The sequence below is a fragment of the Poecilia latipinna genome, unplaced genomic scaffold, assembly GCF_001443285.1.
Source record: "Poecilia latipinna isolate Pla-1442-1.1 unplaced genomic scaffold, P_latipinna-1.0 Scaffold22, whole genome shotgun sequence".
Lineage (NCBI taxonomy): Eukaryota > Metazoa > Chordata > Actinopteri > Cyprinodontiformes > Poeciliidae > Poecilia > Poecilia latipinna.
This window is the reverse complement of record NW_015112638.1, coordinates 103908-119687: the sequence shown is the minus strand read 5'-3', so window position 1 is coordinate 119687 and position 15780 is coordinate 103908. Positions and strand designations below refer to the sequence as shown.

The window sequence follows — 15780 nt, the reverse complement described above, 5'->3', positions numbered from 1 at the left end:
AAAAAAAAAAAAAAAAAAAAAAAAAACAGAGGAGTGTTTTTTCTGCTAGTTAACCTGCAGTTGTCAGCAACAGGTAGGGGAGGGGTACCGTGCTAATCTATCTGCCTTACAGCAGAAGAAATCTGTTAGTGCCTTTCCATGTCACCTCATTCAAAATGTATGAACTGTAGAAATATAAAAATGTATGGATTATGGAAGATTATTTGACATTTTTGCAATTATCAAGTATTCATAAACAAAATAAAATTGTTTTTCATTGTTACTGGGTAACCTGGCATTTCCTTCCTTTCTTGTAAGCTAGATAGGTCTTTTTTTCAGCCAGCTGATGAGAAGTGTGCAGCAGCAGGTGGGAAATGGAGAGCTCTGGGTTGTGTTCCAACATTACTGATAATTTTAGTGATTTTAAAAGTAACTTTTCAAATAAAATCTTGATGCCATTAATTTCCCCCGTCCCTGAAGGATCCAGGGACTTTTTAGACGGCTGACCAGCACAGCGCAGCAATAGGTGAGGGAGGGGCTCTAAGGTCTGGCCTTTGTCAATCATACAGAAACAATTATTAATTTTTTTTTTTTTTAAACCCGGCGTGACGGTGACGAGCTCACGGCTAGGTTTGAGCAAAAAAACGGAGAATTCGCCTTTCGTTTCACGGACTCCATTTTAATCCCGAGCCCATCCGTTCGAATGAGGAAAACAAGGAGGATGAAACACTGCGATGACCGTGGTGCAAGCGGGGAGACACAGAGAAGGGTCGTTACTTAGCAGAAACAAATACCTACCATGAAAATATCCCCAATTCAAAGACTGCTTGTGTCAGAACAGAAAGACAACAGGTAGGGACTAAGTAAGGGTTATTGAAGAGGAGTTTGGAGGAAGAAGAGGTGGAGAAGGAGGAGGAGGAAGAGGAGGAAGAGGGCACAGAAAAGAGTGTCACTGAACAGGCCCTCAGAGGAAAGCAGGGCTAAATTTGTAAGCATTACATTGCCAATTAGAACAAACACGACAGTTAAGAAGGGAGGGTGTCATCAAATGCTTGGGCAGAAAATGAATTTCAACCATAATTTATGGAATCACCGCAAATTACACACACAAAAAAAAAAAAAAAATCCTTGATGCTGCGTTCAGATAAAGTCGGTTGTGAAATTCATTTTCTGCCGCTGGGCTTGAACTGAGTTCAACAAGAAAAAAAAAAAAAAAAGAAAAAAGTAGCTGAGCAGGAATTTTATAGGAGCAGGAAAAAAAAAAGAGATTTCCATCTGTCAGCACGTGTTTTAGGAAGACATTGGAGCCAATTAACGAAGGAGGAAGATGCTCAGCGTGGATGTCTTCCTCTCGGTTGGACTATAGCAGTTATACCTGCATGGTTTGCACCATAAACTCAGCTGGTCAAGCCCGAACAAGGCACGACACTTCTTTGGGGTATTTGCATCTGTTAGCCAAAGAGGTAGACACAAACAGACAAAAAAGGAACAAAAAAGGAACAAAAAAAGAAAATGTACATGTCATTACACAGACAAAAAAAAACATAGCCAGGGCTTAGATTTAGGCTGGCAACACTAGGATAACCTCCATTTGGACCAAACTATTGGACTTCAGATCCTCCAAGCCTCGACCTGCCAGTTTTTGGCTTACAATGTGCTCTGCAGTAACCTCCCCGCACCCCTCCCCCTTTGAGTATTTATTCGTACGTTCATGCAAACACGTCATTCGTCTGAAACAAACATTCACGTTATTCCCCCAAACAGGAAGCAAGAACCCCGAGAGAGAGAAAGAGACCGGCAGGGCGTGGCTGGAGGAAGCTGGGTGGGTCACAATAGCCCGGCGGGACAGACAGGGAGGAAGGCGCAGAGGGAAATAAAACGAGCAGCGAGAGAGCAAGAGGAGGCATTCCCAGCGTTCACACGTCCCCAGCCTTCACCTTGGCCCTGGCCAGTGCAAGCACACACCATACACACCTGCACGGGCCACACCAGTTATTCTGTTGGTCGAGCCCAAAGCGCGCTCGACACTTCTTAGGAGCGCTCAGGTCTGATGCCACAACAGGGAAGGGGAAGCCAGCAGAGGAGGAGGAGGAAGAAGAGAACCGAAACCAGTAAAACAAGAGAGTCAGGAGAAAGGAGAGAAAAAAAAAAAAAGACAGAAAACCGGTGAATCTGTGAAGCTAAGCAGTGGCTCCAAAACCCCACAAGGCCATTATCAAATATGCATAAAGTCAATTACATTGTACCAGAAATTAGTAGAATCCAAAAGCATGCAAGCTATCAAGTCATATTACAGAAGCAATCCCTTCAAAAGTCGTAAAACATAAACTCTGAGGGAAGTTAAAGCAGATTTTAGGATAGGTCTTAGATTAAAAAGGATAAAAACAAAAATAAATGCAGGTTGGATTAATTTGCTGTTAGATGCTACCAGTTTTAATCTGCAGGTGGCAAAACTAGACAGTGGGAGCAGTGAGACTTGGCTCCAGCCCAGGGGAAGGATTAACAACAGGCTGGATCTTCAAGAGAGAAGCTCATCTTTAGACCTGGAATCAAACAGTTTGACCGGTTTCAAAAAAGCACAAGCAGCACAAAGTCACAAAAGGTCTATCCATCCATAAAGCAGGCATGGAGTGATCTATAACCGAAAAATCCTTCTTACTACTGCCAAATAATACATTCGTTACTGCAATTATAACAATCCTGCATATACTGAAGCAGAAATATTCAATAAAATACCTTTGGAATATTACATCTTTTTGTCATTCAGCTCTTTACTTGCATATTAATGTGAGTACTTCAAGCTGACATTAGCTGATTAATTAGCTTAGCTGTTTACACAAGTATCCAGCATGAACAGAAATAGTTTTAAAAACTGGTGAGTTATCTGCAACCAGAAATATTTCCAAACAGCTGATTATTTTTTAAAAGGTAGTTTCTTGTGCAAATGAGAGAACGCGCTTGAGTTTTTGGATGATTCTCTTTTCCTGGACGTCCAGAATTTTGTTTGTGGTACTAATTTGGAAATATTTGCGATACTTGTGCTTATTTATGATGGTAAATGCAACTTTTTATTACTTGTATAGATTATGGACTATAATTCGACATAAATTAAGACTGAGGCAGTTGTTTGGTACAAATAAGAAAGTTTTTGACAAGTTTTGAGGAAAAATTTGCAATAACCTCCCAATTATTAGCGCAAAAAAAAAATGTGGGGATTTGTTGATTTTGCATGAATTTCCACGATAAATCTCAAGAAACCGGAGGGACTGATTGACATAATTTGGCAGTAAATAGATAAAAGCTGCATTGATTTGATTGGTAACATAATATTTAAGCACATTTAGTGTTCAGTCTGGAAACTAGAGGGCCACATAAAAAGCTATGGCGGACCGGATTTGGCACACGGGCCTCCAGTTTGACACATGTAGAAGTATTTGGGATAACTAAAACTGCACTCTTTAAAAACTTGACGCCTATAACAAGTCCGAGCCCATTCCCAACTTTCTGAGTCATAGAAGTACAACGCTGTTTGATTCCAGGCCATGTCTGAGTCGATACGTCTTATAAAAACAGGGAGAAGGCCAAACTCATGCTGGCCTGTCGGAAAGGCAAAAAGGCAGCTAACAAAAGCACATAGATTAAGGAGGTTTACCCTGATGTCCCAAGCCTTTACTTCACAATAATAATCTATCACTTCCTCGAGCACACTGCATTGTGATTTAGCCAAAAAAATAGAAACATATGGAGATACAGCCTAGCTTAAAGAACATCGACATTTTAGGAAAAGAAAGCAGCAAACAAAGCAATAAATTAAAAAAAGCATATTTCAGAATGAAGAATTTAAGGTAAAACCCGTCCCATACACATACATTGATTTTAAAAAAGAAAAATAATCAAAGAAACAGTTAGTAATTTGATACTTAAAATGACATTAGCACCTGTAATCGGAGGGAGTGAAAGGCAAGGGTTTGGAAAATATTCTCTGTGTTCTGAAAAAAAAAGAACAGATAGAGAGGCCTTCAAGAAGAAATCCGTCACCAAAACGAGCGCAAAATACATTGATAACAAGTCGGCACAGCGTCCTCACAATATGAATCAGAAGAGGAGAGATGGATATAAAAAATAAAATAAATAAATCACAGAATTAGCAAACCTCCTTAATTTTAAGATGTAAGTGATTTGTTTTTATTTAAAAGAAGAGCATGCATGGAAGCAAGCATGAAGCACACACGCATGCACGGTTCTGGGACACACGCACACACACACACACACACACACGCACTCAGACAACAAGGCACAGTAGTGCAGTCGATCTGCAGGGCAAAGGCAATGTAAAATTATAAAAACAGGGCCAAGCACACAACTCTGCCAAAGTTAATGGCTTTCAAAATGCTTCAAGTTCTTAAAAAACACATATCAAAATACCAGGGGGCTAAGAGCCCAAGCAGGGTGGGTGAGGGGGTGTAGTGGGGGACTACAGGGGGTCATGCATATTCAGTTGTTATTAGCTAGGGAGAGCTGGGGAAAATGGGGGGGGAAGAGGAGGGAGGGGGTTTACAAGCAACTCTACCATTTAAACATTGCACTGGGTAGCATAACTATCCCGAGAAAAAAGAAAAAAAAGGCAGGCACAATATATATATATAAAAAAAACATAACAGGAAAAAAAAACAAAAAAAAAAAACAAGCTTGACTTTTATCTTGCAAGATGTCACATCTGCCTGACACATGATGGGGTTCTTCTAATATAAGAGATAATTGCAGCTCACTTACCATTGCTCTCTGCTTGCTGCTTTTCCCTTTTTCTCTTCTTCCTTTTCCCCTGTTGGTTAGCCGCCAAAAAAATAGAAAGAAAAAAAGAGATAGACACCGACAGGAACCTTAGTTATTATATAGCAGAATGCCCAAAACATGAAACAGAGAATAGGACTCATCTTTGTGTTTACTTATTTATTCATTCACTCTTTCTCTGCTGTTTATTCCCCTTTCTTGCTCTCTCTCTCTCTCTCTGCTGTTTTTGCCCTCCGGTTTGTAACAGCCACTGCAGGCCAGACAAAAATCTCCCCCTCTCTCTGTTTGCTGTCTGTTTCTCCTCTTTTCTTCTTGTAATCTTGTTCCCCCCACCCCCATATTTTCTTCTGTTAAAAGCTAGACATTTTGACACGCTTCTGCTTAGCCAGACAGATTTCTCTACAGCTGCTGGAAGGAGATTGCCCTGGTCAGCAGCATGCAGAAACTGAATAATCTGGCACTTATGTGTCAGAACAAAATGTCCAAGCTGCAAAACATCCACCATAGTCAAATAGTCAAGCTCATCCAAACACACAGTTTTGTTAACTGCATGCTGTGACCCGAAAATATATCTGTTTTTTTGATAAATAAAATAATCCAACTGCAAATAATCATGATTATAAACTCAGAAAGACGCTTGTGATACATTTGAGTCCAACTTTCCTCAGATGCTTCAGTTATAATACACGTCCACTCTGATCAGTGGGCATGCCACACCAGTAGGTGGCGATAAGTTCCACCTTAACAACATAAAAATAGACAGGAAGTACATCCTAGAGATGGCGTGAGAACGTACTGGAAACCATAGTGTCTTGTTTCTCATGAGGTGTTGGGACAAGTTGAGGGAGTTACACAGAGCTCCAAACAAGCAGCAAACGAGACTTTTACGTTACTGAATCTCAAAACATGCATTCGTTGTTGGTGTAAGAATTCACTTTAGAGACACTATAGGGAAGAAAAAAAAACAACACAATAAAAGGTGTAGAGGCTAAAAAAATAAAATGTATTGCAGCTTATAGTAACTTGCACCATTTATTCCCACTTTTCAAAGTGTAAAACAGGAGCTTTTTGATGAGTTGCTGCAGATATTGTCACAAATCTAAGGCCTACGTCACACATGCTTGGATATCTGGGAAAACAAATATATTTTTAAGCATTTTGGCCTTTCATCCACATGAAAACCTGTTTTTATGTCACTACACATGGGTATTTATAAAGATTCTGACCAGAGTAGAGATTTGAGAAAACTTCATATTTGTGTTTGCATGTGGAAACGGAGACGTATGGTCCAGCGCATTACAGTCTGCGGCACATAATGCGCCAATTTATTTACACACTTGATTTTACACTATTCCCAACTGATGTTCAAAGCTGACTTTGTTATGTTAACTTTGTAGTCTAATAAACTGTTTTAAAGTAGTTCAACCTACATATCTTTGCACACAAATGAACAGGAAGTTGTGGCTGTTTTGAAGCAATCTGATTGGCTGTCAAGTCTTAGCTCAGTGCTACGCTGCCCCCTATGGGTTTGGCATCTTTAAAAACAATGCTCTGGAGCGGATTTGTCGGGGTTCATGTCGATGAACACTTTTCTGAAACTGATTTTTTTTAAAGATGAGGCATAGATATTTGTATAAATACGCGGACACGTGGGCTAATAAAGAATCCATGATGAATAAACAAACTAATGCAAGGATGGATGGACAGATGGATAAACAGATGCCATATAAATGGATGGAAATAGATTTTTTTTGTGCTAGCCCTTACTTATCCATACTTTGGAAATCCTTAAATTAAATTTTTTCCAGGTTGTGTCAGAACTCTGGTGTTCTTAAGAACAGACCAAAAGATTCACCAACAGGAAAAACCCACTGAATATTTGACACATTTATCACACAGCTGACAATTAGACTCCACCATGTAATAACAGGCTACACTTTAATAAGTCTGTCACATTTTAGAAACACACAAGAAGAATCTGAGGTCCTAAGCGTGTAAGAGGGAAAAGCAAAGAAACACTCTTCCTGTGAAACCAAAACAAATCAAAGGGGAGAAATCAAAGGGGAGAAAGAAGAGGCCGTTACGACTTGTAAACCTAAAAACTTACATAGTTGTCTCGTGCTGACCAGCCGGGGTACAGCTGCATGTGGAGCTGTCGCTCTTTCCTGGCCAGCTCGTAGTACTTGGCCTGCTCCTCCCGCGATAAGGCGTGCCACTGCGCATTGACAAACACGTCAGGAATTTTTATAACTGACCGCACTTCAACATTCAGGTACGACTGAGTCGCACTTTTTAACCACATTCCCCACGCCGGAACGTTTTCGAGACTTACCCTTCGCCCCAGGATCTGGTTGATAGCAGCGCTTTCTTTCAGTGTGCACTCCGCCACCACCTTGGCCCTCATCTCCTTCATGTAGAGCATGAAGGCGTTCAGAGGCTTCTTTATGTGGACCTGCTTCTTCTTCTCCTCCTCCTTTTTAGCGTCCGACTGTTTCCTAAAAAGCGGGGGCAGAAGAGGACGGGCGGAGTGAGACGGGGCGCGTCGCCACGCGGGGAGAGTCGAGGACGCGGGGCGGGCTACTCACGAGCTGTTGAGTGAGCTAATGTCGCTGTGGGAGGATTCCTGCTTGACGTTGGGCGTGACGATGGCCGGGTGAGGGATGCCCGTGGTGTGCAAACTGTGGTGGGGGGGCACCATGTGTGGGGGGAATCTGGAGGACAGAAGACTGTGTAAATCGTCAGAATGGACACGGATGAAATGAGGAGATGGAGCACAAACAGCACAATGCAGATGTGGCTAAAACTGAACTTGTTTTTAAATCTTAAGATCACACAGCGTTTAGTCACTGTCATTAAAATGGAACAGAGGACAACAAAGACACAATGATATTTTAAAAGCTAGTTAAATAAAATTCAATAATAATAAAAACAAACATTTATGTATGTATATTGTTAGGTTTTTATATGACTGACCAACACAAAATAGTTGATATTTATGAAGGGGAAGTAAAATGAAGAATGTTTTTGCAAATGAAAGTGATAGAGACCCTCAGGGAGGACAATCCATCAACAAACTTTATTACAAATAACCAGAGGTCAAATGTCATTTAAATGTTGGAGAAGTAAAAAAGACTCCATTGCCACCATCAAGCACAGCGATGGCTACATCATGATGTGGGAATGCTTTTTTTTTTTTTCAGTGCAATCACAATAAAAACACCTCGTGAGTGCTCAGAAAGACCTGAGCAGGACAATAAAACAAGAGTTTTTCATGTGTTAGAATGGCCTAGTCAAAGTTCAATTAACAATCCATGCTAAGTCTTGGAAATTGATTGCTCCTAATCCAATCTGACAAAGAAGAACAGCCAAAATGTCTGTGGATGTGCAAGACAGAAAAAAACTTGGAGCTGTAATTTCATACAGAGCTGATTCTCCAAAACATTAATTTGGGGAGTTTACAAATGCATGCCACACTTTTCAGATTACGCACTGCTTTGTGTCGGTCCATCCAATAAAATCCCAATAACCACACTGAAGTTTGTGATTGCTGAGGTGACGTGAAGTTTGTGGTTGAAACGGGACAAAATGTAGAAACGTGCGAGAAGCACAAAAAAACCTCCGTACTGAAAGAGAAAGGCCTAAATTCTGGATGGCAAATCTGTAGCCATTATCTCCTGCCGAGCCAATCCTGCAGAGTAGGAGAGACGCTCTAGTTATCGCTCCAGATTTTGGGTTTCCATCTGCGTTCTGCAAATTCAGCACCGTCAGCACCGCTGCCATCTTTATCTACCTCACTCTCCCACCATGGTTTCGTAATCTCCAACTGGTCCGCCACACAGAAACTCTTGTTTAAGAAACGATTTAACAGCCCGGATCCAGCCACACAGAGAGTGTGTGGAGCTAATTATCTGAGCATGTGTGCATGTATATATATATATATATATATATATATATATATATATATATATATATATATATATATATAAATATTTTTATATCTTCATGTGTACGTTTAAAGGCCTCCACGTGACCAAACAAATTTAAGAGAAGGATGAAGGAGAAAACGAAGGAGTAACTCTTATTTTTTTGTTAAAGCAGCTCATTATCCGACTGTGTCTGGCTGCATGGCTCCGAGCCAGAATATAATGATGAGGATAAACTCGCCAGGAACAACTAGTTTCTGTTGGAGGCCATCTCAGGGGAGTACCACAGCTACTACCCCACCTCCTCCTCCCATCAAACTCTTTTCCTCCATTTCTCCTTTCCCCCTCTCCTCCCTTCATCCCTGACACGCCGGTGTTTGTGCCGTGTCATCGGCTGATGGGGAGCGCGGCGGCGGTGGCGGCGGCTGCACAGCGCCCATCATTAGGGCCCGCGTTTGCTCCGCTCCCTCCGTTTTCCTTTCTCTCCCTCCTTCGCTCTCTGTGCACTTGTTAAAATTTCCTCTGTTCTTCTTCTCTACTCCTCCTTGTCCCCTCGCTGCCTCCACCCTTCTCCCCTCCACCCCGCAGCCACCGCGTGGCCCAGGTTATGGTTTAAACATGACGGCCATCCCTTTGAAGCGTCCGGGGCATTATCATCGTCGTCGTCATCATCACCAAGGCTCATCAGCAGCGAGCGGCAGCCTGGACCAATTTAAGCAACATATAGCGGCAGTGGAGACCCCCACCTGCCCAGCAACCCTGGGGCTTCTACGTCTCAATCTGAAAAGGTAAGAATGGCTGTCGGGAGAGGGGGTGGAGGCGGGGTAAATGGGGGATTGGGTCACCGGCGCGGTGAGGCCGAGCGTTAGCTTAATTGCCGGTAGCCCCCTGCGCTTGTTTAATGTATAATGATGTGGCCGTTCCGCGGGAAAGAGAGGAAGGAAGCGGCATGACAGGAGGACATATCAAAGGGCCAGGCTTGATCACAAGGGACCAAATGGTCTTCACATCCACCCACCTGTCCCACATACATCCAACACACACACACACACAGCAACACAATAAGGGGGAACATGCTTTGGCTGCAACCCCATTATTAAAATAATGCATCAGATTTGCTCCTCTCTACTTCTCTGATTCCTTTCAAACCAGAATGGATCGTTTTACAGGACGACTTGTCAGCGCCGTTCCCTCAATCCCAACTCCTGACTGACCTAACAGGGTTCGTACACTTTTCCCACAGTAAAAATCAAGCACTCTTAAGGTATTTTTATAATTACAATAACTTGTGATAGGCAATAAATTGGCCCAGAAGGTATTGCGATAAACCGTAATACTGTCATTTTGACACCATTTTCAACTGATACAATAAAGCAAGTACATCCTCTCAACGTTCAATAAGCTACCATATAACAGTTAAACTGCAAGACAACTGAAACAACAAATAAAATGGATACCGAAGTATCTGAGACAAAAGCACCAGACTGAAGACTGTTGTCATCCAGTCCAGACACAAGAAAAAAAAAAAAAACAATCGTGCAAGTGAAATTGTCTTGCTCGTTTTAATTTATCACGCAACTAATTGATTTATTGCTGTGACAGGCCTAAATGTAAGTTTTCAAACTTTTCCAGCACCGCACTTTGGAGAAAAAAGCAGTGCTAATGAACTAAAGCAGTGAGTTTTAATTCCATATTATGCAATATTATTTAGTACTATTATTAACAATGTCTCGTGATAATATTCTACATTATGCCACAGGGAGAAAGTCCACTAAAATATGAGAACATTTTGTTTTGAAACGTCTTGCTTACACACACCTTATACATCTGACTAGTCCGAGAAAGTTATAAAAAAAATCTGTAAAAAATATTCTCGCCAAGTTTTCTTTCACTTAGCAAATAGAAATAATTTTGGTGATTCTAACTTACCTAAAACAACAAGAAAGAAAACTGTAGGCCTTTTATTGTGTTTTAATATCTGGTTTCATCTGTAAATGACCAAATTTAGGATTTTTATCAAATGCCAGTGTGTGTTTTATTACCATATTGTGCAGTTTGAATATCAAGCACTTTCAAGGACTTTATACAGAAATTAGGCACTTTCCAAACCTTAAAAACTTCAATCATTTTGAGTTTCTTCCAGCACCAGTGTGAACCCTGTGAAGAGCTGGGCTTTGGCTCATCTTCGCTCTGCTTCCAGTCAGCGGCGCTCGCTGCAGACAGACGGAGCTGCCTCAACACGCTGACCGTTTTGCTTTGCTTTGAACAAAACCAACTAGCTGAAGGCTACGTATGAAAGGAGGTTTGATACAATTAAGCCGATTGTTTTGGATGTTTTGCTCTCCTCTGGTGAGGAGTTTTTTTTTTTGTTGTCTTCGTTTTTGGAAGGGTGGAGCGATGGGCTTTAACTCTTCCCCTCCTTCTGCAGAGAACTCCCAGAGCTCTCCATCTATTCAGTTATACTAATTCAATTAGGGGCCTCATCACAGGGGCATTAGCTCTTCCCCCATGGCCAGGCCCCCTCCCCCTCTCCCACACACCCAGTCAGTATATTCAATTAGCTGCACTGGAAATAAGATGATCGCATAGTAGGGGCTGTCATTAAGGGAGCAAATTAGCAGTCGCTTAAAGCTCGGGTTGGCCGGGATGCTGCTGCCAGATGCCAACGTCCGACCAGGGTTGCCATCCGACGGACTGACTGTCTGTCTGCACCTGAAACTTGTTGGGCAAAGAAGACTGAGAGGGAAATCAGTGGACTGGTTGGCTTCCTAAGCACATGGCCGGACAGATTTATAGAGGAGTGGCAAAAGCAAATGAGGTGGATTAGCAGTGCATGCTAGCAATGCTACTTTGAAATATCTCTGCTGGCCAGACAATCGAGCTGTTAGCATCAGGAGACTGTCAGTCAGAGGCCTCTTCAGACTGCTACTGGAGATTCTTCCTGCCCACAGCATCACCATCCACAACGACTCTTTGACGGTTTAATTTACGACCACATTTAATTTCCCTTTGAAATAAATTTTTTTAATTGAACCGAATTGAATAAATTGTAATAATTGGTTGAATTCTTACAGCCAGCTGACAACCAGTGCACAGCAAGAGACGGGAGAGGGGCAGCTCTGCACTGATTTGTGAGTGAGACAAAAGTACAGAAGCCTTCCTCTGTGTTCGGCAACAAGTTGGGGAGGGGCAGCTGTTTTTACTTTGAATTATATCGAAAAGATAAAGACATTATTCGTGTACCTTGTAAGTGAGTAAAAACCAGCTGCAGTGTGCAGCAACAGGCGGAGGAGGGGAGGGGTGACGCTGTTACTGCGGCACTTTCAGCAGCATCTCAGTAAAAAGTAGGAATGGTTTTACTCATCATTTTTATGATTTTTCACGCTGTAGCTTTACAAAAAAACAACAAAAAAAAAAACTGTGTATATGTTAATTCTGGCCCCTGCCTAAAAGAGGCCATGCTTTCTCAGCTGCTGGCTCTTTGCATACATGATCCATCACTGTCACAGAGGACTAAACAAGCCGCCCCTCAGGAGCTGCTTTTCCAATTGGGCTGTAATTAAACTCAAGCTCGGCTTCAGACGAGCAACGACCAGAGGAGCCTGAAGAATCCGACCCAACGTAGAGGAAATGCATTCCTCACCAGTAAAAACACCAGCACATGTGTTCAAGATGACAAAAACACACACACACACACACACACACACACAAACTCGTCTCCTCTCGCGGGAGCCCTGATGTCCACAGCGGCACTTGAACTAGACCCTAATGGGGCGGACGGAGGCGACCGGAGCTTCACATGGTGGTGTCACCTTCAAAGTGCTGCTGTTTGTTTATCTGTTTGGCTGCTTCAACTCGCAGCAAGGACATGCCCCCTCCGTTTCATTTCTGCTCTGCCTGACATGCGGCGGGGGTAAACGTTCTTCAGGGGCCTCATTAGAAAATGATAAATATAATTAATATTTGAGCATGCAAGCTGGAGCCCCTTTCCTGCACTGGAGAATTGGCCTTTTGAACACGCTGATGTTGAGCGCGAGCGTCTCCTTAAGGGAGACGTTTCTGGAAGACGTGCGCAGATAAGACGCAGACAGATGAGTGAGGAGGAAGTGAGCGTGAAGGTGTTGGCGCACTTTGGGTCTAACTCACCTTGACATGGATGCGTTGACGGTGAGCGCAGTTGGGTAGGGGTGTCTGAACCCCCCTGTCGTGATTGGATAAACAGGTTGACCTTGCCTGGGAAGAGGGGAAGAGAAGAAGAAAGCGGATAAGGTAAAGGAATAAGGTTGATGGAAGACGGGACGCCAAAGCCCCACCGCGGGCCTCTTTATTCTCATTTGATCAGGACAAAAATCGAGGGGATTGCAGAGCGCAGATCAAAGCGAGGGAAAACTCCGAACAATTTGAATGCCACAAATCTTGATAGCGGTGGCTAATTAAATTTCATAACCCTTTGCTCGGAGTCGACAGAGTGGGGCCCCGTTCCTCCCCGAGCTGGAACTAGGTGTTTTGTTGTGATAATTAAAGACGAAGCGCGGGTTCCTTTAATGGAGCCATCACGCTAATTGAGGTCTACACATCCAAAGACAAACAATAATGAATGTAAATTTATACCAAAATAAAGTGCAGCAAATCAAAGGGCGCCACGACTGCGCTCAGGGCTTCTCTCGGTATTTAGATCGCGGTGAGAAAACATTAAATTAACAGAGCTTAATTTGTAGCCTTTTGTCATATTAACAAGTGTTGACAAGAGTTACCAGGGGAGAGCCTCTGTGAGGAATTGTGGGTAAAACACAGGCAATCACAGCTCATTGCTCTAATTGGAGAAAACGCAGACATGCAAAATAGGATTTGACAGAAAAATGGAAAGTTGAGCTCGGTGAGAGTCTAAGGAAGCAGGTCCAGGAGAGATTGCGTTGGAAAATCAACTCTGGGTTTCAAAGAGGAAAACCACTTTCAGTAATGATCATAAGGGATTTAATTGTTTCCAGCGTACTGTACTGTTAACTCATAAGCCAGATGGGAAAAACAAGCTGCCCCCCAAATAATGGTATTAAAGTAACTGGATAATTTATCAATTTATCAAAGGACACAACTAAAAAAGTTTAACCTTTAATTCCAACAAATTTTTTTATATTTTAAATATTTAAAATAATTTTTAATACAATACCCCCAATGAGTCCCCCAATGTTGCTGAGACTTTTTTTTTAATTGATCATATATTCTAGACTTTCTCCTTCACTGGGGTTAAAATATACTACTTCTCAAAATGGGAAAGGCAAGAAAACATAGTACACAAGTAAAGCAGATGTGTAACGAAAACACAACTAGCTACTCTGGTCTGAACTTACAAATAAAACAGCTGACAAACTTTGTTTTGGTCCTTCATTGCCACCATAGCTGAATGACAAACCACAACGTTCTCAAGCAGAAGTCCTCAAATTATGGTTTCATTTTAGTGCAGCTTTTTAAAGACATGCGGTGGAACATAGAGTTCTGTCATTTAGCTTTGCACATTAACACTGGGGAGGAGCAGAACTTTTACAAATGTGCTATTACGCCCCTACTTCACAGTAAAAGTCTAGGTTTTCCAAATGTAAGACTTCTAAAGACCACGATGAATACAATTTAAGACCTGTATTGTGCCAAAACTTTACAAAATAATTTAAATTTGCAATAAATTTGCACTTATTCACTTCAGGGTTTTCCCCAGTGCATTATAAGCCTGGCAGGTCACCAGGCTTTATTTGTTCCCCCACCAGGCTAAGCATTGCTTATTTTTTTAGTCTTTTTAAAATGTTTGCAATTTTAAGACTTTATAGTTGGTGGTCAGGTGTTAATATTTCAATAAAGTGATACTTTCAAATTTCCTGTCAACTTTTAAACATTTTTAACTCAAAAACACAATGGCTGCTGGATGACTGACCGCCCCAGCATCCAACCACCAGGCTTATTAAGTTTTCTGGAAACTTTGCATTTCAACTAAAAATCTGTTGTGCTCTGCAAGACCACTGTAAATGGATCACCACCAGGTCTTTCATCTGCATAATTATCAAATGGTTTGCAAGGCACAAAATCAACCCTAAGGTACTAAAACCTAGAGGAAACTGGAGATAAGCACACAGGACACAAAAGTGCCCTACCTTAACTAAAACAATGATTTACAAACATGGGATTAAAAGTACTCAAATTAAAGGTAGAGTGACATCATGCTAGATCAATACATTTTATTTGGGGGTGCCAACAAATTTGTCAACCATCATAAAGATGTGAACGCCTCTAGACTTTCACAAAACTCAAATGAAAGACAGAAGAAAGAGTAATAATAAAAGGAGTTGCTTACTGTGGTACTAACCATCCTAGCGGATGGGGGATCTGGCCAACGGTGCCAGGTGACAACGGGTAATAAGGAGATATGTCTGGAGGATGAGGAGGCCTCGGGATTCCTGTGGAAGGAAGAGAAGATGACAGGGAGGGGAGAGAAGGTGGACAGACAAGACGAGGACAAGGAGACAGAACCAAATCTTTGTCAGTGCTCAAATTCAGTGTTTGTTGAGTTTCGCATCACAGCAGAGCAAGATGGGAGGAAGACGAGGAGGAGGGAGGAAGGGGGCTTGTTGCTCGTGTGTACACAGCGCTAAAAATCACACTTGCTGATCAAAGGCCTTTGAGGGAGGCGGCACAATGTGTTGGAAGAGGCAAGGGTGTAGAGGAGTGAGGAGAAAACACCGACGAGGTTCTTGTCACATTTTGTCTGGCAAAGCAGGAGATTAATGATATAAAATGACGGAGGTTTAGAAGTTAACAAAACAAAGAGAGGGAATTAAAAAGCTGTCTCTGTGATCAGAGAGCTGCCAATAACGGTAAAGCCAGCTGACTTTATGGATTGCTACCTGATGCATGCATCAGAAACGCAACAGCAGACATTAGATTAGATGCTACCTATGTCACTATCGCTGCCGTCCTGAAGATCTCCCAGATATGCCCCCCGAAAAACAGCTGATTTTTGTTTGCCATCCTCCCCGCTGACAAACACCGACAAAGACGTCCAATTTTTTATTTTTTTTATTTTTGTCGGGACGGCTCGCCG

General features: G+C 42.1%; 1 protein-coding gene across 21 annotated transcripts in view; it reads right to left on the bottom strand.

Annotated features, from left to right (window-relative positions):
- tcf7l2 (transcription factor 7 like 2) overlaps nucleotides 1–15780 on the bottom strand; it is a 121072-nt gene that overhangs the window by 8294 nt on the left and 96998 nt on the right. For 4 of the 21 annotated variants that reach the window (XM_015035940.1, XM_015035992.1, XM_015036035.1 and 1 more), the window contains 8 exons: nucleotides 15034–15136; nucleotides 12840–12926; nucleotides 7356–7496; nucleotides 7103–7265; nucleotides 6878–6985; nucleotides 4753–4816; nucleotides 3918–3968; nucleotides 1954–2026 (listed from right to left, as the gene is read on the bottom strand). In XM_015035940.1, coding sequence (XP_014891426.1) covers nucleotides 1954–2026; nucleotides 3918–3968; nucleotides 4753–4816; nucleotides 6878–6985; nucleotides 7103–7265; nucleotides 7356–7496; nucleotides 12840–12926; nucleotides 15034–15136 — 790 coding nt within the window. Of the gene's footprint in view, nucleotides 1–776; nucleotides 839–1354; nucleotides 1428–1953; nucleotides 2027–3917; nucleotides 3969–4752; nucleotides 4817–6877; nucleotides 6986–7102; nucleotides 7266–7355; nucleotides 7497–12839; nucleotides 12927–15033; nucleotides 15137–15780 lie in introns of those variants that run through there. The other 17 variants (XM_015035974.1, XM_015036016.1, XM_015036045.1 and 14 more) reach the window with 13 other exon arrangements.